The 24052-nt window shown below is 31.6% G+C and overlaps 1 protein-coding gene across 4 annotated transcripts in view; it reads left to right on the top strand.

The window, feature by feature from the left end:
* The window catches only part of LOC145241515 (uncharacterized), a 62787-nt gene that overhangs the window by 20733 nt on the left and 18002 nt on the right, over positions 1–24052 (top strand). Inside the window, exons 4-9 of one of the 4 annotated variants that reach the window (XM_080104558.1) lie at positions 4116–4340; positions 6852–6988; positions 8106–8270; positions 11634–12826; positions 18527–18655; positions 23686–23808. In XM_080104558.1, coding sequence (XP_079960684.1) covers positions 4116–4340; positions 6852–6988; positions 8106–8270; positions 11634–12826; positions 18527–18655; positions 23686–23808 — 1972 coding nt within the window. Of the gene's footprint in view, positions 1–4115; positions 4347–6851; positions 6989–8105; positions 8271–11633; positions 12827–18526; positions 18656–23685; positions 23809–24052 lie in introns of all 4 variants that reach the window. The other 3 variants (XM_080104557.1, XM_080104560.1, XM_080104559.1) reach the window with 3 other exon arrangements.

The following is a 24052-nucleotide window of genomic DNA, read 5'->3' as shown; positions in this document are numbered from 1 at the left end:
TCTTTTGAAATGATAACTGAAGTCGGATGATCCAAATGTTTTGAGTGAATCTTTTTATTCACCTATTACATTTAGTATGGGCAAACAAAAGAGCATGGTTAAAATTCTATAATTGATCGCTATCCTAACAGATGTATTATCTCTCTCTCTCTCTCTCTCTCTCTCTCTCTCTCTCTCTCTCTCTCTCTCTCTCTCTCTCCATTCAATGCCACTTTTTCCCTTGTCTCGAGGGAAGACGTTGTTTTGATATTTTGGAAGCTCATTCTTCAATCGTCATGGTTCAACAAATCAACAAACTCCACTCTGTTCAGTTTTGTCCACTCACTTGCTTCCAAATTTTCCTTGGCCAGCCAATCTTGTAATTCAAGGCTTCCATGTTTTTGCATGTGGATGAATGTTCCACACAACCATACCAGCGTAACCAATTCCTTGTTAGGATAGCTTCTGTGGTTGGTAAGTGTAATGTTTTCAACAAATCTTCTGACCTAATGCATTTGATTTCACATTGCAAATCCATTTAATCTGTCATTACAGTTAAGAGGGAACTGGATAAAGGTCTAGCATATTAATGCTAATGCTTCTGATTTGACACTGTTGCTATATAACTTGCCTTGGATGAATAGGGGTCAGCTCAGAATGTTATCAGAGGCAATAGCTGCTGAGATTTCCTCCTGCTGCTTTTACTCTGTGACAACATCCACGATCAATATAGTTCCTTCGAATTGACTAAGTTTTCCAAATGCAAGCTTAATAAAACGAGGGGGGAAATTTACAAACTGGAATTTGATATTTGTTTCATCATTTTAACTACATATGTGTTGGGAGTATACTGTTGTTCTACACAGAATATACTTGAACTGTAAATGATTGAGGTATCTGGGTGAGTTGGCAGGAGATGGCCAAGGAAAACATGGGAAAAGATGATAGAGATGGATATGAAAGGGGCATAAAGATGTAACTAAAGAGAGGTTAATTTCAAAGCCAATTTCCAAAAATGTCAAGCATATGCCAACATATAAAACATTAAACCAAACATAGTCATGATTTTAAAAGTTTGATTTCTTTATTACAATATTGTTTGTTCATTAAATTTCTACACTTTTGTTGAAATCCACTTAAAAAAAACTTAAGCACCTTCCCTCCTATTTTTTCTTTATTTTTTCATTGCTATTTGATTAGACGATAGTTTTTCGTCCTCTTTCTCTTTCACTTTATCTTTTCTCTTTTCTTCTTCCTCTCTATCTTTCTTTATTTTTTTTCTCCATAAGGAGTCACCACTTATCAAGGCTTGGAGGCCACTGGAGAATAAAGGTTAATGGGTGTACAGTAGTTAATGGGATTATGGCGTAGTAATCCCGTAGTGGAAATTTTGTAAATAGGATTACTTAGGGGGATGGTTCATCAAGAACTTGTTTACATTGGACTTGAAGACAATCAAATTGTAGTCAGCTGCAGCTGGAAAGCAGGCAAATGAAAGAGTTCTGCAGGCGTGCAGTTTAGCCACAGATAAAGAGTGGGGAAATTAATGATAGTGGTTTTGGCTAGACAAGTGTTTTTTGTGAAAGTTGGGGGGGGGATAGATTGAAGCTCAGACGAGCACTTGCCATCTATAAATAGAAAAGTGAAAATGTATGTATATATGTGTTCGCTTTTTCTGTGTGTCTACAAAAGGCTTCTTTCAGAAGCGGTCGGTCGGTTCACAACTTTTTAAAACTTTTTATATCACATACAAATCGTAATATCTCACACTTAACAACGAAGCTTGCCTGTCTATTTAATTTGCTCGATTTCGGAAAGATAAATATTCAATATTTGTCGCTCGCCACATGTGGCTTAGTCTTTTTCCTACATCTTGGGGGCGGGAAAAAAAAAGCGTTCAGCAGTAAATAAATACTATCCCGCAGTCAGACCTGACCTCATTAAAACGGGCACCTGCTAAATCCAACTAATTAAATAAATTCAAACGTGTTTCCGTTAGCATCTCGCGGTGGGGCACTGGTTAACATCGTACGTTTTTTTTTTTTTTTTTTCACACTTTAATTTACAACTTTGCCTCAATGGTTCGGGTTCGATCCTCATACTAATTTTTTTTTTTTTTTTTTTTAACCCCCCCCCCCAAACACCCAGGCAATGCCGGGTACCCCTCGCTAGTAAAAATAATAAAGCAGAGACAAGCTCATAATGTCTCTTCTGTGTGAAAGGGGTTGCAGGAAAGAGAAAAGGGCACCTCCCACTAAGCTACGAAGTCTATTTTGAACTCTGTCAAAGCAGAATAAGCTGCTTCTAGCAGCTCCTGCCCAGATGTGACAATAGTACTCCATCCTTGGATGTACTTAGCTTTTATATAGGTAGTGAATGGCATCAGCAGTGAGATATCTACTGGAGCAGTAGAAGGATCCTACCATTTTTCCAGCGACCTTGGCAACAGATTTGATGTACGTATTCCATTTCAGATCAGGAGTAAAGGTCAAGCCCAGGAGCGTGTCAAAACCTGGAGCCTCCCCATAACAAGAACCATTTATTTCAATTGATGCCAGATGGGGATCAGAGCGGTGATGATGTAAAGATAGGAGCTTGGTTTTAGATGTATTAAAAGTAACTAGCCACTGCTTTCCCCATTGTACCACATGCTCTTATGACTGTTTTCTCTAACACTGAAAATGTTTAGTTTTCTATGAAGTGCTATGTAATCACGTAAATGGATTACATATTTTAATTTTAAAATCGTCAGTATTTTTTTTTTTTTTTTTTTTTTTTTTTTTTAAGTTTTGTTAGTGAAGGTTTATGTATGAAGAGATTTTTTCTTTTTCTTTTCTTTCTTTTCTCTTTTATTTTTTTTTCTTTTATTTTTATTTTACTTATCGTCTGTGTGAAAACAAATGGAGAGAAGAAAAGGGAGAGACTTTTAAGAGGGAAAGCAAAGGCAGGCAGACGTTTAGACACGTTTGTCAACATGCGTGCGTGAAACAATACTGTAAAGGTAGAAAGATTCATTATGCTGCATGCATGTGAAAGAAAAAAAAATTTACTGTGAAGGAAAGAAAAGAGTGAGGATTGCTGGAAAAGGGCAATTGACAGCAAACCTTTATCCTCGAGTGGTCTCTGGGCCTTGATAAGTGGTGATGCCTATGTATAAAAACAGGCAAAATGGCCAGGTAGCAAATGTTTGCCTTCCCAGATGATAGCAGACAATAATATGCAAATGGAAGAGCCAAGAAAAGAAATGGCGGATTTTCCACTGTTTTGGAATGAAATTAACAAAAAATGTTTGGGGCCACTGACAATAAATATGAGAAATGAACAACAAATTTATATGGTCTGATATTATGAAAGACGAGAAGAACATGGATAAACTAAATTTATTAACACAAACTTGCTGCGACATTGGACTATGAAAATGAAACAAGTTGTAAAAAGAGCGAACAGATTTGAAGTGGATTTGATAGTAAAATAAGTCCCATACTCGGAAACTTGATTATCTTCTCATTTGTTTTTTTTTTTTATGTCTATAATCAGTTTTAACGAGTAAAATTTGTATTAATTGTTCAACGATGTCATCTTAGATATTTTTGCATGTGTACGTTGGTCAACATTTCTTTTTACCTGTGTTTTGAGTAGGATTTCCCATCCCTATGTTTTAGTGTTATTTTTCCCACGAATTACTGAGAACTTTTTTTTTTTAAATTAATTTGTTTTATTTTTTCACTATTCCCAGCAGAATAAATTTCAAGTTGTAACAGAAGGCCGAGATTTCAAACGATTCATGATAAAATATAGTTAGATAACATTTGTTTCATCAAAGTAGGGCACCTCCCCTTCCCCCCCCCCCACACACACACCAACATGCGCTGTTTTTTCTTTTAATTTTAACTTGGTTAAAAATGATTGGAGTTATTTAAGAAAATAATTTTTTGTTGCCTTCTACACAGATAAACACACCCAATGGTGTTCTGTCGATTTTTATTAAATATTAACATTCTTGTATTATGTATTTAACTTGTATTACTTAGCACATAAAAAAAAAATATTTACTTAACATTTTTATTTTTGTTTTTTGTATTTTGCATTGAATGTTGATTGAATTTATTAAAAAAAAGTCTGTTTCACTCCATTAGGAGGAGGCTGCTGTTGTTGAGGATGATGATGAGGAGGAGGATGATGATGATGATGATGATGATGATGGAAGTGAAGAAGAAAGTGAAGACGATAGTGACGAGGAAAGTGAATCATCAAGTGAAGAGGATGACGACGACGATGATGATGATGAAAGTGATGGAGGAGTTGATTATGCTGATGATGCAGATGGACTTGAAGAAGAACGTCAAAGTGGTGATGGAGAGGTATCGGTATATCTCAATTTCTTTCATTTATTTTACTGTTATTTTTATTTAATATTAACTTTAGGCAATCCTGAAATTGCTGCTTGGTGCTTATATCATAAACTCATCTGTATAAAAATAAATGTAAAAAAATATATAAATGTTAATGGTTTTTATTTGTTGATAAAATGTCTTTTTAAAAAACAATTTTCCTTTGACCTTCATCAGTATATAATATATGAATGACATAATGTTGAAACACTGGTTCTAATTTGATCACCAAAATTAAGCAACGATGAGTGACCATTTTGAAATACTAGGCGCTGTATGTACTGTACCAGAATATAGAAATTTCCTAGTTAGTAATCTATGGAAACATTTAAAAAACACTCTGACAAATGTACCCTCGATCGTCATTAATACTTGCATCTAGAAGGAAAACTCGTGTAAATCTTGCCATTAGAAAATAATTCTTACTTAGGCAAAGTATTTTTTGGAAAGAACTGAACAAGTTAAATTTATTTTAACAATATCCTGCAAGTAAAAACTAACTATATAGTAGAAATAAAATATATGATTTTGTATGAAGAAAGCTATCCTTATATTTTTTGATGCTCAAAAAACATTTTTCCTCATTTTAATAAAATAAGCTTAGAATTTAAAAATAAAGTATGTGATATTTTCTCAAGCAAGATATAACAACTTCATAATTTCTGTACATATTAAATATCTCTGCTAAAATTATGTAACTAGCTGTATCTACCCACTGATGACTGTGTGTGTGTGCGTGCTCGTGCCTCTCTCATGTGTGTATATATATATATATATATATATATATATATATATATATATATATAATTTTTATTTTTTACAAAAGTATATTTTTTTTTTTTTTACATAGGATTTTGAAAATTAAATCTTAACTAGACTACCCGTGAACCGTTGGGTCAGTATGTTATATTAGCAATGGAATTCATGTATGAGCATGACACTTGTGACGTAAAGAAAATAGTTTTTATTTTACATAACAGAATCATTTCTATGAACGTATATTAAAATGAAAAATCACAGATGGATCACTCAAACATGAAAAAAAAAATCCTCCCAATTCGTGTAAAGTTACCTATTTTTCCGAATAATCGCTCAAAAATCGACAATTAAACTTGATTTTCCTATGAATCGAATGCAGACAAAAGTCATTTAGCAGCAAAAACGCACATGAACCTACCAATGAAAAATGTAAGAATGAAAAACCCATATTGGAATCCTTCAACCAAGTTATAGAAACTTAAAATCTAAAAAAAATAATAAAACCTGAAGCAAAAAAAAATAGAACCTAAATAAATAAAATAAAATAAAGCTAATATTGAAACAGATTAGTAAATGTGTCAACAAATTCACCGTTCTCACACAGCTATTTTGTATCTAGAAATGTAAATAAAAAAGGAAGGAAGGGAAAGGGACGGATAGAGTAGTAGAAATAGTAGTAGTAGTCTTGGCTTTACTACAATTGTCTTTATGTTTGGGTCCTGGATATGACCTTAAACTATATCCGATGGTGAGGCCCTAGCTTGTGGGCTTTGGGGAGTGTGGAGCCACCCTTCAATTGCCATTGCTTTCAGGTCTACTCTGGCCTGGAGTGGTAGTACCTGTTAGGGTCCCAACTATGGGTTAAATAGAAACAGACTTGAAAAAACAAATATATTCTATTAAAAAATTGTTCTTCAAAATCTTTGGATTCGGCATTAAATAACCTTAAAAAGGTTGATATGCCGTAAAACAACCAACCAACCTTATGTTTGTCAACGGGTTAAAGTTGTTTAGTTGTAAGGAAATAGCGACAGTATAGTTGTAATAAAGAATAGTTGCAAAACACCCCCACTCTTCCCATGTTAAATAATAATTTCGAAATAATGTTAATATTTCAGTGTGCAGGTCAAAATCTGCAAAAGAAGCGATTTGTGTTTATTTGTTTACGTTGTTATGGGTTGATGTTTATGCGCGCATGCGCAACTGGATGTCATAAATCGGAAAGTGGGTTACATCACTCATTACAAGGTCATTTGAGTTTTATAATTATATAGATTATCATGGTATTGTTTGATCATTAAATTATTAATAGAAGGAAACTTATAAAATATAATTTTCTCACTTTTTTTTTTTTTTTAAAATAAAATTGTTTCTATCTTTTAATAAATAATAATTTTAAATACTTTCAAGGGAATTTACTATGGGAAGGGGATAAACCATAAACTTTCCTTTTTACTATATTGCATGAAAGAATTTAATATATGAATGAAATTTTTCTCCTTAAATATTTTTGAGAAAAATCAGCTGATAAACAAAAAGTATTTACTCGAGAATTTTCTTCATCAGAATAAACATCTTGAGAAAAAATTGAGGCAAAATAAAAAATATTTTTGCTTATAATATAGTGGAAGAAAGAAAGAAAGATTGCAATAGTTAATTTTAACTATCTTTATGTCAAAACTAATTGCTATTTGTGTCTGACTTTGAAAATCTGTTCTGCAGGAACAACCAGGCGAAGAAAAAGATAAAGAGCTTGACGACGATGAAGACCGCAGAAATCCTGCCTATGTACCAAGGCGGGGAGCTTTTTATGAACATGACACTCGTATAACTGAAGATGCAGAAAAAGAACGAATTGCGTAAGTTTTGTTAATCAATAGTTGAGAATTCTGATTTTCTTGACTCGTTCTTTCCGAACATGGTTGTCGGTAGGTCCATAGCATAGTATTTGTACGAGTTGTAATTTATTAGGAACTACTATTTGAATTTTTTGCTGACTGATGACATTTATGTGCATTGTCATTATGAGTTACAGTTCTCCACTAACTGGAGCAATTCACTTTCTGGTTGTCATGGATGTTCTTTCTGCCAAAACATTTGCCACAACTCTTCAATAGAGGGATTTTTTTTTTTTTTAAATTGTGGTTAAACTTTTCTACATCTGCCGTGTTCTGTCTGTACACTAACAGATTTATCTAACCATGCACAGTCATTCACTATAGAGAGGCTGACAGCACCTGTATTTGTAGAAATGTGCTTTGAGAGACATCATTTTGTAATGTCTGTATTGGAACCAGTCAAGGATATCACAGAAGGACTTTCTGTAAAAGTACTATCCCTCTGCAAGCCCCCTCTTCCTTTCAAAAAAACAAGGAGATTTTTACTATGGCATAGATTTTTTTTTTTTTTTTAACTTGAATGCTACTAGACCCCATCTTTGTATATCCTTTGTAAAGGGGTTTGTCAGGCACTGGCATGAGTTGAATTTTCATTTGAAGTAAACAGTGATCAAATATTGCAAAATTCTATCATGTTCTGTAAAAGTCAAAAAGTCAAAAATAAGAATTTTCCCCTACAAAACAACCAAACCAAATAACATGAATAAATATTTGAAGATATAAAGAACATAAAGCTTAGTAACATTTTCCAAAATTATTGGATTTGGCATTAAATAACCCAAAAAGTGTTCATATGTTGTAAACAACCAATCCAGGAAAAAAGTTGCTAAGGAATCATGCAGAAGCACCATCGCCACTTTCATTTGATTTGTGGTTTCATGCCATGAATGACCTTCCTTGTCGACTCCGGTGAGATCTAGTTTGTCAACAGAAATAACTGCATAGTGACAAAATCATCAAATACCTGTTAACTTCAATGTTACTTTTTAAGGCTTTACATTATAACTTACCTTTTTAGAAATGTTAATTTTATGTTTTTTTTTTTGTTTTTCGTTTTTTTTAAACCTTGCTTATTTAGACCAAAGAAGAAACTTTGGAAAGATGAAGGGAAATGGCAGCATGACCGATTCCATGAAGATCAACAAGCGCCGAAGTCCCGAGAGGAGCTAATGGTACTTTATGGTTATGACATTTTGGCAAGAGATCAACCTCCACCAACAGCACCAAGGATTAACAAATCAAGGTAGGTTCAACTTTATTTAAGATGTATCATTTATTTAAAATTACCTCTAAAAACCAAAGATACAGTGATGTCATTTTTTTTGGGGGGGGGGGGTTGCAAAACCAAGACAGCTATTATGTTATTCAATTTGAAACATTTATTTTAGGTCTTCATTTAAAAATATTTCATTTCATATTAACAGTTGTTTTGACAGTATTAAGTAATTTTTTAGTAACAGAGTATGTTATATTGTCAATAACATGGTACAACAATAGCAAATGAAAATTGGATAGTTTGGCACAAAATTTGATTGGTCATCTTAAATCTGAATTGTCTTTCTTTAAAAATTACACAAGATAATTTTAGATGTTAATTTGATTTTATTCTAAATTAGCTTATCTACCCGGTGTTGCGAAAGAGTAAAATAAAAACAATAAAAAAAAAATTATTTATAATGAAACTTGCATTTTGTAATCAAATTATTTTGTGAAATAATTTTAAGTTCGTTTTAATACTCGACACTAAATTATTTTCATCAAATTATCTTGTGAATTTGTAGGATTTTTTAAGAAGTTTGTTTTGGTACTTGACACTAATCAATTTAATATTAAAGAACAAATATGTACCTATTTACTATGCCTCCCCACGGGACGTTTTTTAACGTGGAGAAAAGGTACAAAAATAAAAATTGTCTCAGTCATGAAGGATTTCTCCTCCACTGAAAGAGAACAAGAAATAGAAGTGCAGCATCTGAAGAACAGATACTACACTTTGATCTTGTCCCGAAGGCTAAGAGATTTATTTTTGAGAAAATTCACGGAGAGAAATTGCTCTAATTGTTCCTGATAACTTCCTTATATTTTGTGTTGATGAGTAAGGGAAAATATCTTTAGTAATAATTTTCATAGCTGGAATAAGTATTTTCAGGAAAATATATTAGTTATATATACTCGTACCAATAACATAGTCGAATCAAAGAAAACTTTTGGTTTGAATCCAGTATCGATGTGAGACAGACCATGTTATCTAATATATATATACTAGATCCCATAGAGGCTCAGACATTCATTTAATAGATGACTCTTGACCTGAAGTATCTCTTCCAATATCTCTGTCTCTGATCAATGACATCTTATGTCGTCATCCACTGTGCATGGTTATTCCCCATCTGTTTTAATGAATGATATTATCCATGATGTCATTCAGTGTGCACAGGAATAAACAAGATAATCGACAAGATCTACAATTTTAGTAATATCCCAAGTGTATCAATTACCATTTGGGTCATAGCCACTATCATTATTTGTTCAACTTTGATTTCATGAAAAATTCATAGACTGTTTGTTATGTATCTGTTATAAGTATTTTTACTTCTATATTATTCTTATGGATGGTATAGAAGTATTTTGTTATCTAATTTACATATGCGTTTATGGTGTGTATGAACACACTGTATTAACTTGTTGAAAACGGATACTCGTCCTTTCTTTAAATGCTGACAGATGTTAAAAATTAGTGGTTGAATCAACACAGTGTGCGAGGAATACATGAATCATTAAGTGAGAGATGGGTGACTTGTTTAGTTAATTTTGACTAATCAGAAAAATAGAACTGGATTTGTTTTCAAACTTCACTCGATTTTCAAACTAAGGTATATTTTAGCATGATTCCATGATTAAAGCAACAAACGTTTAATTCAGTTTTAGCGTCATGATATACAGTAGATTGAAATATTTGATGTTTGTTTTTATTAAGATTTAAATGAAATATGGCAGTTCAAAATAGGAAAAATGCTTATCAGTGAAAAATATTAATATTAGCGTACACCAAAAATTTTGGGAAATAAGAGTAGGATTTTAATATAAAAAAAATGAAATTGATTTACTATTTTGAATGTGATATTTTGGGTTACATGCTAAGAAATCTGAACACTATTATTACCCAATTGAAAGCTGCCACATTTTAACATTTAGATTTTTTTCCAGAATTCGACTCCTAATAGTGTCTACAGTAAAACGGACAAGATGAGATAATTGGCAACAGAAATACAAACAAAAGGAAATAGTTAAAATTAACAATTTAATGCTAGTCTGCAGAAAAGTTTCTTTTCTCAGTTCAATATCTTCCGTAAATATGTTTGTCATCAGTTCAAAGTTTACTTATCTTTTCAACTGATCCAACATCATATCTTTCTTTCTCAATCATGTTTTTCTTGTTTGTTTTCTTATTAAATCTTTTCTTTTTTTTTTTTTTCTCTCTCTGATCTCTGTTCCACATTTAATTTTTAGAGTTGTGAAACTAGTACAATATCAATTTCAGATTTTTTTTCCTTTAAACTTTCATTTCTATTTTTTACTTTTAAGGAAATCATTCATTCTCTTATGTAACAATGTTTAGAGTTATTGTTTCACGTCTTGTTGAATTGTGCCACTATTTCAATAAAGAGGTGATCAACTTTGTGACTCCATCATTCTGAACGTTTATCATGTGTATAAAACAAGTTTTTTATTTGCTTTAGTGATATAGTGCAAATATTTGGATTGTAAAATATTCGTGATGACTATTGCGGGAATACTCTGTATAATCAGAAGAGAGTAAAGTAGTTAAACTGTTGACATCAAACTTATATGCTTCATTTGTGTCCATAAAACTGAGAACTGGTGATCATTGTGAAGGATTTCGTAAAAGACTTATGAAAAATAACTTAATTTTTATACTGTTCAATTTTTTTTTTTCTTGGTATCTAAAAAGCAGTAAAACCATTAAAGTAGTTGAAAATGTTTAGAATTTTAAGTACATTGTGTGATTTAAAAAAATTTTTTTTTTTAAAAATATTTAGGGTTATTTTAATGAAAAATAATACTATAAAGCAGTAATTTTTTTAAATAAAAATGTGTTTATGTAAAATTTGAATAAGGCAAAGTTGAATATTAAATTTTTAGTGCAATTTGATGTATGGAAGTAAAATCTGTGCAGTTTACACAAGAGTAATCAAACACGATATGTGTTGCATGGAGAAAAATAAAATGAATGTGTGGTGTGTTTTCGAGACAGATTTAGATCTGATAACTTTAGAGAAAGATTAAATCTGGTCAGTACAGAAAGAGAGAGGTGCTGAAGCGTAGACTTCATTAGTAAAATTGAAAGAATGGATAAGTGTGTTTGTATTCATAGCTGTAGAACAGTTTAGGTTCAGTCATTATTGTATACATTTTTCAGTTCGAAAAGATATGCCTGAACAAGTTCTGAGGTTATATCATCTAAAATATTGTTGCAATATCAAGATGAGTCTAATTTTGCATCTAAAAAAATAATTTCAAAACAAAATTGGAAGAATTTTATATTTCATCATTTATTATTAGAAATATCTTTTATTTATTTCAGGATGCGGAATCCTCAGCGCAGACAACAGTTGAAAGATTTCATAGGTGATCCTCAGTGGTCTGGACGCAGAACCAGCCCAGATGTTCAACAAAAGAATTATCGAAATCGAAAGCCCGCTCGAGGTGGTGGGCGTAATAGGCCTAGTGATTATGGTGATAGTCGGAGGGATTATGGAGAGCGTCATGAGGTAATAGAAACTCGTCGTGATCATAGTGATGTCCGAAGGGATTATATCGATAACCGGGGAGATCAAGAAGAAAACAGAAAGACCGAAGAGATTGTTGAGACGAGGGGAAGAAGTTCTGAAAACTGTCATGTGTCGGAAGAATTGAAAAATGATGCGGAAGAAAAGGTTTCCACGGATGGGCATCATTATAAAAGGGAATTATCCGAAAATTGTAATGAATTTTCTGAGTTGAAAAAAGATCATTTTGAAAAGAGGAGAGACTATGTTGATAATAGAAAGGAATCTGGGAATAACCGGCGTGATTCTAGCGATAACCGACGCGATTATAATGACACCAATACGAGTGGCAATGTCTCGTGGAAGGTACACAATTCCGTCGAGCGATCGCACAGTAATGGTGAGGTGAAGTCTAACAATAGCTTCAGAGGCAATCACAAATCACCACCACCACGGTCGTCATATACAAACGCTAATTATTACAGAGGTGAAACTAGTGCAAATAATAAAACTGATTCGGAAAAGTTTTCTCTCCCAGCCTTCAAGAAAAGTCCAGAAAGCAATAGCAACTACAAAAACATTGAGCCAACAAATTACCGCAGCGATGCTAGAAGCTATAAAAGTCTCAATCACGAGGCGAATCATCGGAACCACATAATCGATAACCGAGGTTATCGAAAGGTAGAAAATCACAGTGGCCATTCGTATAGGAACCATAATGAAAGCAAACATTTAAGGACGCCTGAGAGAAATTTCTCCCCTGAGGATGTTCATGATTCTTTGTCGAAACCAAAAGGTGCCATTTTGAATAATATTGAATTCAGCGGTTCCGTTGTAACTGCTAATAACAGTATGGAGAAAAAATCCTATTCTAAAGAGAGAAGAATCAAAGGAATGGCACGTACTCGCATGCAACCGGTACTTCCACATGAGAGTGCCGTTGAATCCGAGAGGAATTCATTCACTTCTGATAAGACTACCATACAGCAGGATGGAAAACTTGAAATAAGTAAGTAACACTAATCATTAAACAAATAATTTTTAGCATTTCTTAATTATACTTATCATGTATAAAAATATTGTTGATGTGTCTTGTCCAGAATTTTCTCTATATTAAAAAACAGGGTACTTGTACAGTTTAATCAAGACATTAAAAAATGAAAATATCGAGGAAAAAAAACCTTTAAATTATACGTATCCGTTATGGAATGAAGTTCTCCATAAAAAAATTTCACTTAATTTCATCAAGTTTTTTTCACGGCAAAAAAAAAACAATTTATGATACCGAGCAAAAGGTTCAATTTTTAGGGAGAAAAGTTAGTATTAAAGATGAGGAGGGAGTGTCGGCGCTTTACATAGTTATATCTCTCTCTCATCCCCCACCCCCAGTGGCATTTATAAAATTCAAACAAAATTTTTTTTTAAATCTAAGATGTTTGCCTTCAATGCGCTTTCATAAAAACGTTTTTCCGCTGTAAAAAAAAAAAAAAAAATACTCAATCAAATTAAGTGAAATTTTTTTTCAGAGCTCTTCAGTTCAAAACGGATATCTACAATATAACCCTTTTTCGATATTTTCATTTTTTAATGTCTTCATTAAACTATACAAGTACCAAAAACAGAAATAAAAATCTATAATGTACGTACCCATGACAAAACAAAAGTATCATATTCTCAAGGTTATGTAAATTGATGAATAATTCTATTTTTATAAAGAAGTTAATTTTTAAGTGATTAATCGGAATTCATAAGCATAAAAACAAATCTTTCAGGTTGGAATTGAGTTATCTCCCTTTGTTCTTGAGTTTCTTTTCAAAATGGTGGGAAAGACCCTTTGTCCAAGTCAGCTAAAATAAATTATATCTGTTGTACACAGACATGAAAGAAGTAAAGAGACATCCTTATTATTAATAATGCAGACCACTACCAGAGGATCCTAATCAGCCGAGGCAAGATAATATTATTTTCTCTGAATTTGATATCACTCCCAAGGTTTTCAGATTTAATGATAAGTCTATCTTCAGAATAAGCTTTCCTCTCAAGAGACTTGGTTGTACTTGACACAGCTTGAGTTGATGCATACATACATTCAAGTGTGGATATTTGTCGTTCACAATCAATATTTGTAGTAGGTCTCTGTTCAGAAATATATCATTGGATCTGTAAAATACATGTTCAATATTCCTTAATATTGAGTTATGTTTAAAAAAAATCGCTTTTAATAGTTCTAATTGCCATATCTCACAAAGTGACCCATCTCTTACAAAGTATCTATTAGTCTTATTCTCTTATTGTATCTTGTTGCCCCCCCACTCTTATTTTGTTTAATGCTTATCACTATTTCTCTCTCTCTTTATTTATTAACAAAGGTAGTAAAGAAAGAATTAAAAAATTGGAATAGCTAATTTTAAAAGAGAATATCACCACAATACTAATACTCGTTAATTTGTAACTAGAGGCATATATAGCGAGAAGGAAATAACTAATTTCTGATTTTGTCTTAGATTTTTATATTTAACTGGCTTTACAAATTGTCATTTCCCCCCCCCCCATTCAAACAATTTAACACGAGTAATCCAACAGGTTACGTGTTCTATATTTTCTATATAATGAGATAAAAGAAGTCTCTTTCATGATTCATAGTATTTTTCCTACAAAATATTTGATTTTGGTGTTTTATTTTTTGTTGCTCATTAGTCTTAACAAAAAAATGTATTTTGATTCAATTTACTTAAAAAAAAAAAAAAAAAAAAAAATTTTATTCATGCAAAAACATTTTCTTTTTCAAAACAACAAATTTTTCTATGATTGATATAGCATCAGAACAGATCAGTTGGATCATGTTACACATAAGTTTGTCATATAATGTACCTTCAACTTTCATAGCGTAATGCCGATCCGAATCTTTCAATTTGCTTCTTATCGAGACCTGTCTCGATTTATTTGCCTCACTCATAAGGGCAAATTAAGACATGTGATTAGTTTATTTTATACTAGCAGGGGTGCCCGGCGTTGCTCGGGTGTTTGGAGGTGTATGCTGTGCAAAAAAACAAAAAAAATGGTTAATTTTTTAAAACTTTGACCCCTATTATGACCCCTTAAAATTTATTGTTTCGGGCTCAAATCACTTTATTAAGTTAGATCCATGTTCAAGGAACCTATATCTAAAATTTCAAGTGTCTAGACCCAAAATTGTCGGAGGAGTTTGGTAGAGTTCTTAAAGGTCAAATCGTTGAAATTTGACCCCTTAACAGCCAAATTTCTGGCTGACACCCATCACATCGATTTTCCCAAATCTCAGTACCCGGTATTTCAAATTTCGAGTCTATAGAGTAAAAATTGACAGAGTTATTGCGTAGGGAAATGTACACAGACAGACAGACACGTTCACTTTTATAGATATATAGATTAGAGATATACTGAGAAGCACTCTCGATGGAGAGAGGAGAGAAAAAAAAATGCCAGTCAAAAAGTCTGATCGAGGACAGAACAGATACTACACTTTGAAGTATTTATTTTCAAAAAATATAAATTTATATGAAACAAATAAGGTATAAGGTCCATTCAAAAGTGTTGGTAAAATGGGTGTTAGTCATCTTTAAATACAACTGCAATCATCAATCACTATCCTACCATATTTATACCAGGTGCCATCCGACTTAAAATTTCCTAAATGGTTAATAAAAAAAATTGTTCATGAAAAGAAACATGTCTATATATAAAAATTTTATTGGGAAGAATCATGGAGTGGGAGGAAAATAAAGGATAAAAATCTTTGTAAGACCCTCCCGACCCTTTCTAAATAATAGCCCACCCAATGTTTTCTGGTTTGCTTTGAACTGAAAACAAGGCTGATACTACACTTTGATCCCAGCCCGAAGATGTGGTACATAGCCATTATTTTTGATCAGCAAGGGGAATAAAGCACAAGACTTTCTTATCAAAAGCAAACAAGCCTCTGCTTTATTTTCTGATCCGATTACCATATTTATCAAAATTTGTTTTTATTTTTACACATTCTTTTAGTCAAAACGCAAATGCTTATTTTGCTAATTCACCATCGTTACTGTCAACCAAGGGAAGAGTTTATCAGGCATGTGTACAGTGTGATGTATAGAAATGAAACCTGGATAGTGAGGGTTGAAGACATGCATTGCATGGAAAGAAATATGAGAATAGTAGTTCTGATGACCTCAGACGGATATCAAATTTGGAAAGTATCTGATATTTGAAGTGTACACCTTGAAAGTTCTTAAGTGAGTAGATGTAGAACAGTTAAGGTAGCAGGTTCCGTTCACAGGGGAAGGCCAAGGAAAACTGAGGAGGGTGATAAAAATAGACTTGATGGATAAGGACCTGGCCAAAGATAGGTTAGTTTTGAAGTCAATTTCTTAAAGCTGTGCAACACGGCAGCATGTAAAATAGATGTAAACCAAATATGATGATGATTGATAATGACCTACCAAATTTCTTGCATCACAAACTGTCAAAAACACTCAGCCTTGAATCCCAAATGTGATTAAATCTTTCATTCCATTTGTTAATATTATTTTGCATAACCTACTTATTGCACATTAAATATTGTTATATTATCCCTCCCCCCGCCTAAAAAATTCATATATATATATATATATATATATATTTTTTTTTTTTTTTTTTTTTTAAGAGTCACTGCTTATTTCAACAGGAAATGTGTTAACAAATATTTTAAACTTAATCCTGTCCCTTTTATACTATATTAGCATGGGTACCAAGCGTTGCCTGGGTTGACATGAAGTTCCGTTTGGAACACACCTGCTACACTAATCATTTTCATCATGGGTAACATGGATACCCTCACAACAATTCCATAAATAAAAGAACGGATAAAAACATGTAAATTTAATCGTTCCTTAAATGAAGAAGTACCTGATACCCTCTCCACCAGATATTTCAAATGTAATTCCCACGCCCACCAAACAAAAAAAAACTGTATTTGTCATGTTTTGCCCCATCTATCTCAATCGCTAAATTTGAAAAAAAAAAAAAAAATGCTAGAGATGATATATCTCGTTGAATGCTTTGTGGCCAAAAATGGGTGTTCATTTTTACGTTAAATTTATATAGAAAAGTGATCCCCCACTTTAAAATGTTAATTTTCTTTTTTTCGAAATTACTTCTTTCATATTATTTATAAAGATTGTTTAAACGTATTAGGGCCCAAAAAAAGTAGGTCCTAATTTTTTTAGGGGTTAAAAGACGTTGAGTCACGTAAAAATTTACCTTTTTTTTAATTAGAAATTAAAGTTTGTAATCGATGAGATTAACGTGAAAAAAAAAAAGAAAAAGTGTAAATTGTGGAATTCAGAGGGGGGCAGTAGATCCTATTTTTTTAGGTATTAAACAACGATGGGTCACATCGTAAAATTTGCGATTTCTGTATAGCTGTTTAAAGAATAACAACAAATAAATGAAATGATCAGAAGATTCTAAGGGGCAAATAACTCTAAAAGTTTTTTAAAAATTCGATGTTGAAATAATAATTCCCAAAAAAATAAATATGTTATCAATATAATTATTGTTTAAAATGTATTAAAAACAATTTTAAATAAAACACTGAAAACAATTCTCTCACTAGAAACATTAATTAAGATACTGCTATTTAATAAAATCGATTTTTCTTAATGTCATATGCAAATGAAATAATCTTTTTATTGTATCTAGTTTCCTAGAATGAAGCTATATATAGAAATAAATGAAAGAGTAAAGTAAGGAAACTTTTGTATATATTAATCAAATTGTGAACAAACAAACAGACAGGATTACGGATTTATATATATAATAGATTGGCAACCGTGTCCTGCAACTGGAATTGATTGGAAAGAATATATGTGTCCCGCTACTGGAAAGTGAGAAAATCAAGAATTTCAACCCATGAAAATGAAATTGATCGGAAAGAATATTTGTAGAAAGTGTGACGATAGAGGTTCTCATTTTCCTGTTTACTTTGCTGCATAACTTCTTTACGATGAAAAGGAAGGAGTTTGATTTTAATTTGTAATGCAACAAAAACTATGAAATTGCTGACAGGTTTACAAATAAACTCATACACATTATGGTGGCATTTAATTTTGTAAATTGACCATTGTCCATTGAATTACATCGCATCATAACCAAAGTCCTAACATGAAATTGCATTTTAATAATTCTCAGACTTAAATAATCCAATTCTACCCAATCTACACCATTAATGATTACTACACTACTACCTTACATTCATTAACCCTTATCCTCGAGTGGCCTTCGGGCCTTGATAAATGGGGATTTCCTTCTAAAAAAAACAAAAAAACTTCCACGTTTTTTCAGCTTTAAATCTAAATTTAGGATTGAAATAAAATTCACATGTGGATACGATTAATTACCTGTACTAACTTTGCGTTACCTAAGATCCATTATAGGCAAGTAGGTTTTGTGAATATTTGTTTTTATAACCAGACTTTTTGTTGGGTTTTGTACTAAAAGTGAACCTGCTTTTGCTTTGATAAAACTAACAAATTTCAGAAAGAAATTGCTGGGGAAAAAAATGGATGTTCCTGACAATAAAGAACAAAAAAAAAAAATAAATAGCTTAATTTGACAAATATCTGTCAGACAGATTGCTATTTGGATCTGATTTTGAAAAATCCACAAGATAATTGTTAGATGATGATAGCAATTTCTTTTCTTTTAGATACCGGTCCGTCAAAGGTTGAACATGTAACTCGCCCTAAAAGATATTCTACTCAACGACAGAGGAATTTGCCGGAAGTAAATTATCCTGATCAAATTCCTGTTGATGGAACCACTTATTACAGTCAAAGTAAGTTATTGTTTGAGTAAAATTTGCTGATCTTGCTAATAATTATTTTCATTTCTGCATAGTATTCATTGCATTTCTTTTTTTGCTTTCAACCTGTTTAAGCATGGCGTTTGTTTTAGTTCTTTACTTTAAGTCAAACATGTCAAACTCTGGATCCTCTGAGAGTTAATTTGTATGGTCATGAGGGACGCACATGAATAATTGATTTCTTTTAATAAAACTATTGCAGAATATTTTTGTTAATTAGAAACATGGTGAGTAGTTTGCAAATTACAATAATTAGAAGAATTAAATGAAGTTTGTTTATTTTTTTTTTTTTAATATAATTGAATCTGAGAATTAGGGAATATTTAGCATGTGATTTAAAACTAAAGGGAAAATGGCTGGGGCATGAGTACTTGTGCTGTACGATGGAATTTTAAATAAATGCATTTTAGGTAAAAACACTTATATACTTGTCATGTCAAAATTATAACTTACAAAAAATGATAATTTACAAGTAAAAATAGAATTTATTGAATAATAGTTTTATATTTGTTAATTTTGAAGACAAGATCAAAGGGAGATAACTGCAGTCTGATTTGGTAAAAATAATTGTACTCTGCCATTTCAAAATAGGAAATCGACTGCTATTAACTGCTTTTTTAATTTTTTACTAATTTCCACATGACATGCAAGTACATAGCAGAGTTTTTACTAAAATACATTTCTTGAAATCTTGTACTGCACAAGTACCGACAAATGTTTATTACGTAACATTTAGTAAAATAATAAATCATTACAAAGGGGTCAACACAAAGATACAACAAAAAATTTATTTGTTTTTTAGAGCCTTTCCTTTAGGATTTTGGATTTAATTCCTTTTTACCAGATTTATTTTGATATGCAAGTCAAATGAGAAAAAACTGTAGATCATGGTAGTCATATCTAAGAGGTGTTGGGAGGGGGAGTCAGTGGTAAAAGCACAGTATCCAGTTGCTGATCTTTTGAAAGGTGAATTTGGGACGTTAGAAAACCTACACGATCGAAAAATGGTTTCAAATCCATTTGTTTTTTTTTGTTTTTTTCATGTACATTAATTATAATGAATTTATGAGAATTTTTCTTTTCATTTATTAAAAATTAAAAGTGGAAAGTCATCTTTTTAGTTATCGTTTCATTCCTTGGCATTTAAGACTCGGGTTAAAAGTGATTATAATATCACAATGAAATGATTTTAATTACACAATGCACTGATCTTAAAGGACAAATAACATTGGTTGAATTTAAATGCCGTTTTAATGAATTTAAACAAAACTCTGTGCTTAATGAAAATACTTGAAAGAAAATTTTGACTGAATTTGACCATTCTTCCATTGTGTAGATATGAAGTATCGTTTCAAATACACCTTCCAAAAGAGCAGTCATTTAACGCTATCAGCAGAGCATCAATTTGTGTTGACATTGGTGCTGCATACAATTCATACAAAACTATAAAATTATTGCAGAATATTTTTCTTAGAAACAAACGATATGTACAGAACCATTCCTTTTGATAATGCAATAAAAAAATTATGCTAAGTTTTATTTAAATTTGAGGTTTTCTGAAACTTTAATTTGTGGGGGGTTAGATAAATGTGAAATTTTAATTTGTGGTGGGGTTAGAAAAATGTGAAATTTTCATTTGTGGTGGGGTTAGAAAAATGGGAAATTTTAGCCTCACTTTCCCTACAGATGGATTTGTGCCTTTTCTGTTTTTGAAAGCAATAAAAAAAATATATATATAGTTTTAAGCAATAAAAAAAAATATATGGTTTTAAGCAATAAAAAAAATATATATATGGTTTTAAGCAATAAAAAAAATATATATATATGGTTTTAAGCAATAAAAAAAAATATATATATGGTTTTAAGCAATAAAAAAAAATATATGGTTTTAAGCAATAAAAAAAATATATATATGGTTTTAAGCAATAAAAAAATATATGGTTTTAAGCAATAAAAAAAATATATATATGGTTTTAAGCAATAAAAAAAAATATATGGTTTTAAGCAATAAAAAAAATATATATATGGTTTTAAGCAATAAAAAAATATATGGTTTTAAGCAATAAAAAAAATATATATATGTTTTTAAGCAATAAAAAAAAATATATATATGGTTTTAAGCAATAAAAAAAATATATATATGGTTTTAAGCATAAAAAATATATATATATGGTTTTAAGCATAAAAAAAAAATATTCTGAACAAATAAATGCATGTTGCTTTCTAATTAACAATACACATTCATCCAAATTATAAAAATTGCAATTATTTATGGACCGCAAGTGTGCTTACAAAGGACTCCATGCAGCCACAAGCTGCATGTTTGACATGCCTGCTTTAAATGCATATTTAAAAAAAAAATACTGATTCCTGGAATTTTGTTTTTCATTTTTTAAATCTTCAAAAAGAAACTTTTCTGTCCTGTTATTTATGAATATTAGATTATTAATTTTAACTAAATATTATTAATTTTAACTAAATAGTTTATAAAAATTTAATTAACTTTCCAACTTTTAGTCTTGATAATGTTTACTTTCATACCTTTATTTTGTACAGATTTCCTCCAAGTATTTAACTTTAATAAGTAGTCTATCCATTATTTCAAAGGCAAGCACTAAATCAGTTACCAGTAAGGTTGGAGATGGTAATCATTTTGCACGCAAGAAGTGTAAGTCAATGAAGATGGATAAAATGTCTAATGTGGTGAAAATCTATTTAGCTGATTATGCTATAATTACATCGATACCCTGATTCTTGTTAGATCACTGAAGTTAAGCAGCGTGGAGCCTGGTCAGTACCAGATGGGTGACTATTTGGGAATACCAGGCACTGTATGTAGAAGGGCATTGACACCTCTTTGCAAGAACTGCAAAAACCTAACGTTGTCATCTCCCCTAACCAGGATATACACACGACTGGGGGCTGCTTGTGGATTTGATATTCCCTAGACACTTCTTCCTCCAGTGGGGGCGTCGGTTCAACCAGCCACTGGCTGGCTATTGAGATTGTTGAGAGAAGTTACTTTGGTGGTACTATTAGAGCATATGGAGGATCTAGTACTGTTATGATAGAATTGGGAGTGGTTTAGAGAACTTTTGTCTTTACGAATCAGCAGAGCATTATTAAGTGGAAGAGTCTCTCAAGCGTAAGTCTGCAGTCTTAAGTATGGAAGTGAAACCGGGCCATGGAGGGATGAAGATATGTGTTGTATGGAGAGAAATGATTCTTAATAATCTAGGGACTTGGAATAAAAATAAAATTTAGAAAGTATAGAGAGTTTGTGCAAATTGTGAGACTTTGTTGGTTTGGTCACATGGAAAGAATGGATGAGTGTTTGGGTTTAGAACCATATGGGTAGCAGGGGAAGGCCAAGAAAAACAGAAAATGATAGGATAGATTTTTTTTTTTTTTTTTTAATTTTTTTTTTTATAAAGTTATTGCTCACATTGCATTATTTTTTTAAAACTTCAATTAGAATTTAAAACTTTTTGACTTATGCAAATATTCTTAGTTCTAAAATTTATGAGATTTTAAATTTCCAAAATTGTTTTCAAAATTGACACCATTATATGAAAAAATTACTTTAAATCATAAATCAATTTAAGGGAATTCAGTAATTTTTTTTTAAATTTTGAAACTAGTATTCTTTCTGCCTACAAATGTTTCTATGCTGTAATTTATTATTTACAGGATACAAGGTCCTTTTTTTTTTCTTTTCACAAAAAGAAAGTATCTTATTTCTATTAAAATGATATTCACAAATCATTTCTGCGGATTGATTTGTGATTATCGGAATCTCTGAAGTCTACATTAGACAGAAATAGGATTCTTATTTTTTTTATTTTTATTTTTTTCTCAATTCTTCGTTTACTATATTATGTAAATTATTCAGACAATTATTCTCATCTTTCATGTTATTTTCACATTTCAATCAATAGCACATATTTGTTTCAGGTGCTTCCTTTTGAAATTATGAACCTATACAGAATTTCAAACTGCATATTTTGTTCTTAAATTTACATGAATAAATTACACTAAGTGTGGATTGTTGGTCACCCGACAAAGGGATTCAACCAACTAATTCACTCCTGTTCGTTTGTTTACACTTTTCTCAATAAGGACTTAGATTTTTAAAAAAAATTTGCACAATTATTAATTATTATTAATAATTATTATTGAAAGTAAATTTTTGCCAGAACAAATTTTGCAGGATAATTCTGGTTGTTCCCCTAGAAGCCATTATAAGGGTAAAATTGCCTCAAAATCGTTCATCCATTCGTTTGTTTGCATTTTCTCAATAACCATGCCTTGCTTTTTTTAAAATTTTGCACAAACATTAGTCATGGTGAAAGTAAATTTTTTTGCTCATGGAGGGAGACCCCCACTATAATTTCATCAGTCATAAGGTTGAAGTGTTAGAAGTTATTCTTAGTTATTACTTGTATTGCTACAAGCGATAACTAAGAATAACTTAATTGATTAAAAATAATCTGCCCGCCCCCCCCCCCTTGAAAAATATGCATATCTGAAGAATGTCAGAAGTTAATGTGTTAAAAATATTGTGAAAATAACAACCAAGATGAGGATAGCTGTCTGAATCATTGAAATAATATAGGATTTGTGATGATCAGAAGTTCTGAATTATTTTCATTCCTCTTATTCATGTCCTCTTTTTTTTTTTTTTTTTTTTTCAACTCTTAATTTGTTGATAATTTTACTTCTTTTTTGCCTTGTGAATTTTGTTATTTGCATATTGCTTGCCATTAGAATTTCTTGTGGGTGGGGAGGGGGTATTCATAGCATGTGTACCTTTTCTATTTTATTAGTCGCATTTATCAAGTATTGGTTTTTGCAGTTGCTAATTCGAGTAAAACTGCTTGTCGACTGTTCAAATCTATCTGAATGCAATCTTTCTAACATTTGGTTCTCGTTCACCTGGGATCTGCCTTCCACATTTCAATACCAATATTGGTTGTTCCTTTTATGACCTGTTTGTGTTCCAGATTTTACACAAGGCCCACAACACGTGTTCCATCCCGATCAAGTTCCACCTACACATCAGGAAGGAGCAGCGTTCCAGCCGACCATGTTACAGGCCCATACCCCTATCCCTTACACACTGCCAGGTAGGAGATTAGAAAATAGCTACTGTGTCAGTGGTTTGTTAGTTGTCGTCATCGTTGTGCAATAGTTGTTGTCAATTCCTACTTGCCTTTGTCTATACAATTTTCTTATTGCAACCAAAATCATAAAAAAGTCAGCTGACCCATTGAAACATCCTAGATATATAGTGCCCTCCCACAGACGCACCCTAAAAAAAATGCCATTCATGGAGTCGTTAACAAAATTCAGAATCTTTCTTGCAATTCA

This window comes from Euprymna scolopes, chromosome 20 (genome assembly GCF_053919585.1).
Source record: "Euprymna scolopes isolate OS-2025 chromosome 20, ASM5391958v1, whole genome shotgun sequence".
NCBI classification, from domain to species: domain Eukaryota; kingdom Metazoa; phylum Mollusca; class Cephalopoda; order Sepiida; family Sepiolidae; genus Euprymna; species Euprymna scolopes.
This window is presented reverse-complemented; position numbering and strand designations above follow the sequence as displayed.